Source organism: Macrobrachium rosenbergii, chromosome 1 (genome assembly GCF_040412425.1).
Source record: "Macrobrachium rosenbergii isolate ZJJX-2024 chromosome 1, ASM4041242v1, whole genome shotgun sequence".
NCBI classification, from domain to species: domain Eukaryota; kingdom Metazoa; phylum Arthropoda; class Malacostraca; order Decapoda; family Palaemonidae; genus Macrobrachium; species Macrobrachium rosenbergii.
In genome coordinates this window covers 32,848,158-32,857,533 of record NC_089741.1, presented here as the reverse complement: position 1 = coordinate 32,857,533, position 9,376 = coordinate 32,848,158, and the positions used below count along the sequence as shown (strand labels likewise).

Genomic DNA, 9,376 nt, shown 5'->3' with positions numbered 1-9,376 from the left:
ATTATATATATGTATATATTTATATTATATATATATATTATGTATATATATGTATCTGCAAATATATATACCATAATTCAGTAGGATATGCCATCAAGATTCATCTGCAAAACTGACCAAGTGAGTGCAAAGCCAGATTCTCTCTGCCTGTCTCTCTCTCTCTCTCTCTCTCTCTCTCTCTCTCTCTCTCTCTCTCTCTCTCTCTCTAAAACTGGTGCTTTCATCTCCCCGTCCGGGAATGATCCCACGTCCCATTGATAAATTCCATGAACTGTATCCCCGACTAAATCTCTGTTAATTACAGAGTCTCTATAATATCAGAACGGCTTGGACGCGCAGGGCCGGGTTGGTTGACTGGCGTTGGGGAATTAGGGCGTCATTGAAAGCATAATAATTCACCTCCTGAGGACGAAGAAGAAGAAGGCGCAGCAGAAGGAGCAGAGGCTTCAGTCGTTCAGTCATTCAGTCATTCAGTCAGTCACTCAGTCACCCAGTCATTCAGTCTCTCAATCATTCAGTTATTCAGCTACTCAGTCATTCCGTTGCTCGGTCATTAACTCACTCAGTCATTCACTCAGTCACTCAGTCATTCAGTCGTTCAGTCATTCAGTTGCGTGGTCATTAAGTGACCCAGTCATTCAGTCATTCACTCAGTCACTCAGTCATTCAATCATTCACTCAGTTCAGTCATTCAGTCTCTCAGTCATTCAGTTATTAAGTTACTAAGTCATTCAGTTGCTCTGTCATTAAGTCAGTCAGTCAGTCATTCAGTCACTCACTCAGTCATTCAGTTGCTAGGTCATTAGGTCAGTCATTCAGTCATTCAGTCACTCAATCACTCAGTCATCTAGTCTGAGTAACCTAATAAGCGAATGAATGACTGAGTGACTGAATGACTGCAAGACTGAATGACTGAGTGACCGAATAACTGAATGACTGAATGACTCAAAGCCAAATATATTTACAGGCCGAAACAACAAAAACATTACAGCCTTCCAGTACAGACAACATTTGACCAATTTGGTAAATCAAACACAGAATTGATTAACAAGTTATATTGTTGGTCAGGGACAAAGCAAATATGATTTGTTTATTACCCTACTTAAAACGCTTCCAAACAGAGAGAGAGAGAGAGAGAGAGAGAGAGAGAGAGAGAGAGAGAGAGAGAGAGAGAGAGAGAGAGATAATTTCAATTTATACAGATGCATGTTTGCGTGAAGGCAGTTCAATGAATTAATATCATATTGGCTAATACTTGATAATACTCTGTACGTTTTATTTCCAATTCAGCAATTTATGGAATTTCAATAAAGTACCATTTAGCAGATTAGAAATTTTGGGCAAATGTACCAATCACTTTTGAAATTATTCTTTGGAATGTCATATTAGAAAAGACGAAGAGATGAACTGATAAACTGATACATAAATAGATAAAGACAGGTCAAGAGAATCAAGAACTGATTTATGGATATGAAAAATCTCTTTTTTAGAATATAATTTTCCAAAAAATTGACAAACAAGTTTCCTGTACATCGTATAATCAGGGCCACCGAAAATAGATCTACCTTTCGGTGGTCTCGCTATAATGCTGTATGAGCCGCGGCCTATGAAACTTTAACCACGGCACGATGGTGGCCTGGCCTCTTCGTTGCCAGAAGCACGATTATGGCTAACTTTATTCTTAAATAAAATAAAAACTACTGAGGCTAGAAAGCTGCAATTTGGTATGTTTGATGATTGGAAGGTGGATGATCAACTTATCAATTTACAGCCCTCTAGTCTCAGTAGTTTTTGAGATCTGAGGGCGGACAGAAAAAAAAGTGACGACAGACTGACAAAAACCTACCACTACGAACCACTGTTTAAAAAAGAGAAGAAAAAACGTTTTCCTTTTCTTCTGCAAATCGTGTTTAGGACGAGGTGGCAGGACTCTACGTCCCCCAATTCCTTTAGCAAAATGTGAAAGATGGCATAAGCTGGAAATTCTTCCCCGGTCACCCATCCACCAACATTCCCTTCGTGACAACAGGTCCGGTTACAACGGTCGACGTATTTCCCAAATTCTCTGCGGAAACTCGACGACAATATTATTAGGTTTACCACATTTGCATATTCATGAAGTTTGCGACGCCACAACTTGCGCGCTATGAAGTAGCAATAATATGTGTCCTCCTCTCTTTGTGGGTGGGGGGGAGGTGGGGAGAGGGGAGAAAAGGGGAAGAGATTTGCTCCCTCACTCCAGTGTTGTTTTGAAATTAATAATTATATCTCTTTGTCTCCAGTGGACGTTGGGGAGTTATGGAGGTTTTTGTATCTTTTTTTATTTTCTTTTTTGGATGTTGATGCTGAAATGAATGTTTTAATGTTTTTTTAGTTAACTTTGGAATAATTTGAGTTTATAATATATATATTTATAATATATATATATATATATATATATATATATATATATATATATATATATATATATAATATATATATATATATATAGTATATGTATAATATATATATATATATATATATATATATATATATATATATATATATATATATATATATATATATATATATATATAAACTCACTTCTTCCCAAACATTAACTGAAATGCATCAAAACATTAATTTCAGGATCAACATCCCCAAAAAATATATATATACATATATATATATATATACATATATATATATATATATATATATATATATATATATATATATATATATATATATATATATATATATATATATATATATATAAAACCCCAACAACACCTTAAAAACCTACGCACAAGCAAAAAGATATAACAATTCATTTCAATACAATACATTGTGAGGGGAGCGAATCCCCTTCCCAGATTCTCCCCACCTCGCCCCAAGCACCCCCAACGACGAGAGGAGGACACTGGTAGCAAGCACATATTGTCATTTCATAGCGCACGAGTTGTGGCGTCGCAAGCTTCATGAATATGGAGATGGGGTAAACCTAATATTGTCGCCGAGTTTCCTCAGAGAATTTGAGAAATACTTTGGCCGTTGTAACCGGTTTGTTGTTAAGAAGGGGATGCTGGTGGATGGGTGGCCGGGAAGAATTTGGACATTAGGAAACCAATCCCCTACATCTGAAACCCCTAAACTGAATATTCATTCCACCAAGAGGAGGAAGACGTTAGAGAATTCGGCTTCTGACAAACGCGAGAATGATTTAATTGTTTTCATTCCCAAAGTGCCAGAAACTCCTTCCAGCTGCCCTGAGTCTGACGCATAGACGTCTGAGCGAATCTCGGAAATTCTCCTTGGAAAGTTTCCGAAAGTCCCCTCAGAAAGTCTGGGGCATCTTCCGAAGACACCATAAGATTCATGATTGCACTTTGAATCCATTCTCGTTCTTATTCGTCTCAATTCTCTGTTTCCTGAAGGATTAGTTTGTGGTTTTCCTTCGTTTTCATTTATCGTGCAATTGGAACCTCAAGAGTTCCAGCAATTGGAACCTCGACATTTCCAGCAATTGGAACTTCAAAAATTCCAGCAGTTGTAACCTTAAAATCTCTAGTAACTGGAACTTCAAAAGTTCCAGCAATTGGAACCTCAAAAGTTCCAGCAACTAGAACTTCAAAAGTCCGAGGAATTGGAACCTCAAAAGTTCCAGCAATTGGAACCTCAAAAGTTCCAGCAACTGGAACCTCAAAAGTTCCAACAACTGGAACCTCAAAAGTTCCAGCAATTGGAACCTCAGGAGTGCCAGTGATTGGAACCTTAAATGTTCCAGCAACTGGAACCTCAAAAGTTCCAGCAGCTGGAACCTCAAAAGTTCCAGCAACTGGAACCTCAAAAGTTCCAGCAACTGGTACCTCAAAAGTTCCAGCAACTGGAACCTCAAAAGTTTCAGCAACTAGAACTTCAAAAGTTCCAGCAACTAGAATTTCAAAAGTTCGAGGAATTGGAACCTCAAAAGTTCCAGCAATTATAGGAACCTCAAAAGTTCAAGCAATTGGAACCTTAAGAGTTCCAGCAACTGGAACCTCAAAAGTTCCAGCAACTGGAACCTCAAAAGTTCCAGAAATTGAACTTCAAAAGTTCCACAAATAGAACCTCAAAGTTCCAGCATGTGAATATAGGTTTATCTTCTGAATAATAATAATAATAATAATAATAATAATAATAATAATAATAATAATAATAATAATAATAATAATAATAATAATAATAATGTTAATTTCACCTTCCTCTAAGTATAGCAATGGGGTTTAACTTAATTATTATTTATTATTTTTTTTAACCTTGGTAATATCATCAGAATTATACCTGGTAGAAAATTCACGCTTGGCAGACATCTATATTAATGAAGTCAGCTTTGAGAACGAAGCGAAGGTCAAAGTTGAGGTCAAAATGAAAGGTGAAAGGTCATATAGGAATGCGTCGCCAATTGCTTCACTGAAGCGTTTCACAAACGCATCTTGCTACGTAATTATAAGTTTTAATTATATATATATTCTATATATATATATATATATATATATATATATATATATATATATATATATATATATATATATATATATTCTTACAATTTATAGGCAACAGTCACCTAGAGGAGTTTTGATGTCTTTTCAGCTATAACTGAATATTGTGCTGGAATTGTAACCTAATATAAACGTTATTTTTAAGAATATTAAGCTCAATGGTAGAGTTTTTTATAGCTGATTATTATTATTCTTAAGAAGATGAACCCCATTCATGTGGAACAAGCCGCCCACAGGGGGCATTCACTTGACATTCAAGCTTCCAAAGAATATGACGGTGTTCATCAGGAGGAGGTAAGTGAAATACAGAGAGAAGAAATCTCTTATTAGAAAAAAACAGATAAACCAACAAATCAATCAATGAATAAAAATGTATTAAAATACAAGGAGAACAGCAATAGGGCAGCAATGCATTGCATCATCACTTGAACTTCTGAAGAGGCTGTTACACAGTCCTCCAGCGGATAAAGGACCTCTGGACCTATGGAGAAGTTGGACAGCGTGGAACATTTACTCCATATTGCTGCTGTTGTTCAATGAATCTGGTTGCTGCTCTCGGCAGGCAAGAGGGGATCAGGGATCAATAGATTTCCAGGGCTTGTTTTCAAATGAAAAAATCCCATTGACCATACCGATTATTTTGTATATTTACGTAAAAATATTCCTTCGTGTATTTGAATTTGTTCTTTAATGTATTTGCTAATTTATTTTTTTTGTACTGGATAGTGAAGATCGAATTTAAATTCTGAATAATAATAATAATAATAATAATAATAATAATAATAATAATAATAATAATAATAATAATAATAATAATAATAATAATAATCTTTGGAAGTTTGAATTTCAAGTCAATGGCCCTGTGGTGGGCTTGTTCCATATGAATAGGGTTCAGCGTCTGAATAATAATAATAATAATAATAATAATAATAATAATAATAATAAATAATAATAATAATAAAGAATAATGATATTATTTTTTGCTAAGATTTTCATTATTATTATTATTATTATTATTATTATTATTATTATTATTATTATTATTATTATTATTATTATTATTCAGAAGATGAAGAACCCTGTGGTGGGCTTGTTCCATATAAATACGGTTCTTCATCTCCTGAATAATAATAATAATAATAATAATAATAATAATAATAATAATAATAATAATAATAATAATGATTTTATATTTCTAAGCTTTCCAGAACAACATAGCGAAACAACACGCTCAAAAACAATTGCATCCCATCAACGTTTTCCGCGCCGTGCCAATTCTGCATAAACAAACATGTGTATTACATTAATTCCTCAACACTTTTGCCCGAGATGAGACTCAACTTGCCTTGTCCCAGGAACTTTTCTCGAATAATTCATGAGCTCGCTGCCGGATCTCTCTCTCTCTCTCTCTCTCTCTCTCTCTCTCTCTCTCTCTCTCTCTCTCTCTCTCTCTCTCTCTCTTTTTCACAGATCTCTAGCTCTGAACTTCTCTCTCTCTCTTTCTCTCTCTCTCTCTCTCAGACCTCTAGCTCTGAACTTTATCTTCTCTCTCTCTCTCTCTCTCTCTCTCTCTCTCTCTCTCTCTCTCTCTCTCTCTCACAGATCTCTAGCTCTGAACTTCTCTCTCTCTCTCTCTCTCTCTCTCTCTCTCTCTCTCTCTCTCTCTCTCCGGATACCACCAAACCAATTCTGTCAACTCGCAGACGCCATTCTTCGCATCTTTATTCCCTCATCGAATTCCGATACGGATCCGGATAGCGAGGATTCCTTAGACCAAACACGATACCTCTCCGGACAGGTGGGAAAGATAGCGCCATTTACCTTTGTCAAACTCCAACCCGCCCGCACGCCCCCCAAAAAAAAATATCGACAAAATTAGGAAGGGGATATAATTTTCCTCTGTCTGTTTGGGTCAAAACTTTTAACTCAGTTTTCGACGCGTTCCCTTCGTCTGATGGACTTGAAATTTGACATGGTGGATCAATCCCGGTGACAATACAACCTTACATGAACAGTAGGTCAGCAGTGACCACTAGTGACCTTACAGTGACCTCCCCGTATCTCAGGACTTGTATGAAACTCTTCAGATTTTTCAAACCTTTGGTTCGACAGGAGACCACGTTCAATTTTTTTTTTAGTTACAATCATAAATCGGTTACAATGTCTGTCAAAACTAAAAAGTATAACATAAAAAATATAATTTTTTTAAAACACGCTTTTGTTAGAATGCACTAAAAAGTAAAAAAATAATTTTTTTGAGACACACCAGGATTTTATTTTACAATTAATCATGTCTATAAAAATAAAAGCCTGGGTGCCAAACATGGAAGGAAATGCTACAAAAAAGATATATATTTCTTTATTTCTTGTAGCATTTCCTTTATTTTATAGACGTGATTAACTGTAAGAAAATTCTGACGTCTCAAAAAATTATTTTTACTTTTTAGTGCATTTTGATAAAGCGTGTTTAAAAAATTTACATTTTTACCAATTCTATTGGCTTAATTATTATACTCTGTTGAACCAGTTTCCTATATTTTCCTGATGCAGAAAATAAAAAGGAATATTTGTGAAAAAAATATAAAAAACTTTTAAAAAATTTCCTCTCCGAATTCAGAGACAGTGTACTAATGTCCTCTGTAAGTAGTCTACAAAATGATATAAAAAAATATTTATCATAAAAAACTTCCTTTTTTATCTACCTTTCTTATAGAAAAGACAAAAAAATCACGAAAAAACAACTAACAAAAATTCCTCTCCAAACTCAGACACAGTGTACTAGGGCCTCTATAAGTAGTCTACAAAATGAAATGAAAAAAATTCATCCTATAGAAAAACTTCCTTTTCATCTACCTCCCCTACAGAGAAAAAAATGAAAAAAATAAAAAAAATAACTTAAGTATATCCTCTATAAACAGTCTACAAAATGACAAAAAAAATATTATCCAAAAAAATCTTCCTTTTTTTTTTTATCTACGTCACGTAAACGTCACTTAGCGTCCATACAAATGACCTCTGATAGGCCTAGACTGACAGGCTGTCAAGAACAGCAGCGGAGAAATTGGAGGCTCGAAAATGAGAGTAGGCCTACTGTCCTGTCTCCAGGAAATGACGTAACTTATAGAAACCTCTCTTGGAGATGACAGATGTTGGGTCGTATCTTTTACTTTATTGGTAGGTAGAATATATGTCTGTATGTATATATATACTGTATATATATGTATATATTTGTATATATATGTATATATATGTGTGTGTATATATATATATATATATATATATATATATATATATATATATATATATATATATATCTCTCTCTCTCTCTCTCTCTCTCTCTCTCTCTCTCTCTCTCCCTGCAGCTTGTTCCATATGAATAGGGTTCATGTTCTGTATAATAATAATAATAATAATAATAATAATAATAATAATAAATAATAATAATAATAATAATAATAACACCTTCTGTTACTTTTTCCTAATGGACTCCATAATATTCTTTGGAAGCTTGAACTTCAAGTAAATGGCCCCTGTGCTGGGCTTGTTCCATAATAATAATAATAATAATAATAATAATAATAATAATCAGGAAAATTATACATTACATGATTACAACTAATAAGAAATGAGCATGAACTTGTGTTTAATAAAAAAAAAAAACTCGCAAATGTTTTATCTCTAATAGAGAATGTATTTTCGTGAGTCCATTAGATGTATTTACTTTACAACCCGATATATTTTACCCCTTCGCGAACTGCGATCACAAGAAGTCAGTTGCGAAACTTTTCTCATAAATTCCCAGCTAAGTAGGATGAGATCCCAGAGAGAGAGAGAGAGAGAGAAAGAGAGAGAGAGAGAAAACACACCCCTCTGACTTGAGAGAGAGACAGAGGGAGAGGGGAGAGAGAGAGAGAGAGGCAGAGAGAGAGAGAGAAAACACATTCCTCTGACTTGACAGAGAAAGAGAGAGAGAAAAATTTCCTCTGACTTGAGAGAGAGAGAGAGAGAGAGAGAGAGAGAACACGCCCTTTCTTCTTCTTCTTCTTCTTCTTCTTCTTCTTCTTCTTCCTCTTCTTCTTGGCTTGTGCAGAGAGAGAGAGAGAGAGAGAGAGAGAGAGACACACAACAAGCAAAGTCACAAATAATATACTTCGTCGTCCATAAAGGCGAGATGGGAGAATTGTCCTAACTCTAACAACCCCACTCCCCTTCTCCCCCCAAACCCAGCCCCCAACCCCCAGGCTTAAATCTTTCAGTGATTTCCCAACATCATTCTTGGGTCCCGACTAGGGTCGAGGATTACGCCTGACACGGCCCTGAAAGTTTATGAGGTCCCGGAATAGAGATTTTGGGCCTGGGTATAGACTTCGGGAACTTTGCTGTAATTGAAATCTGCGAGAAGAAGAAGAAGAAGAAGAAGAAGAAGAAGAAGAAGAAGAAGAAGAAGAAGAAGAAAAGAAAAAAAGAAGATTCTCTCTCTCTCTCTCTCTCTACTGGAAATGTCACTTTGTTGCAGAATAGATTTCAGCTTCTTTCTCTCTCTCTCTCTCTCTCTCTCTCTCTCTCTCTCTCTCTCTCTCTTTCTTTGAAATGCCACTGCGGTTGCAGAATGAATTTCAGCTTCTACTCTCTCTCTCTCTCTCTCTCCCTCTCTCTCTCTCTCTCCTTCTTTGAAATGTTTGAAATGTCACTTTGGTTGCAGAATTAATTTCAGCTTTCTCTCTCTCTCTCTCATTTCAGCTTTCTCTCTCTCTCTCTCTCTCTCTCTCTCTCTCTCTCTCTCTCTCTCTCTCTCTCTCTCTCTCTCTCTTCTTTCCTTCTGAAATGTCACTTTGGTTGTAGAATTAATTTCAGCT

General features: G+C 35.5%; 1 protein-coding gene across 1 annotated transcript; it reads left to right on the top strand.

Moving 5' to 3' along the window:
• The first annotated feature begins 2,972 nt into the window (after positions 1–2,972).
• On the top strand, positions 2,973–4,086 carry LOC136840034 (small proline-rich protein 3-like). Its single transcript, XM_067106342.1, has 2 exons — positions 2,973–2,977; positions 3,417–4,086. The coding sequence occupies exons 1-2, from the start codon at positions 2,973–2,975 to the stop codon at positions 4,084–4,086; spliced, it is 675 nt and encodes a 224-aa protein (XP_066962443.1).
• The last annotated feature ends 5,290 nt before the right edge of the window (positions 4,087–9,376 follow it).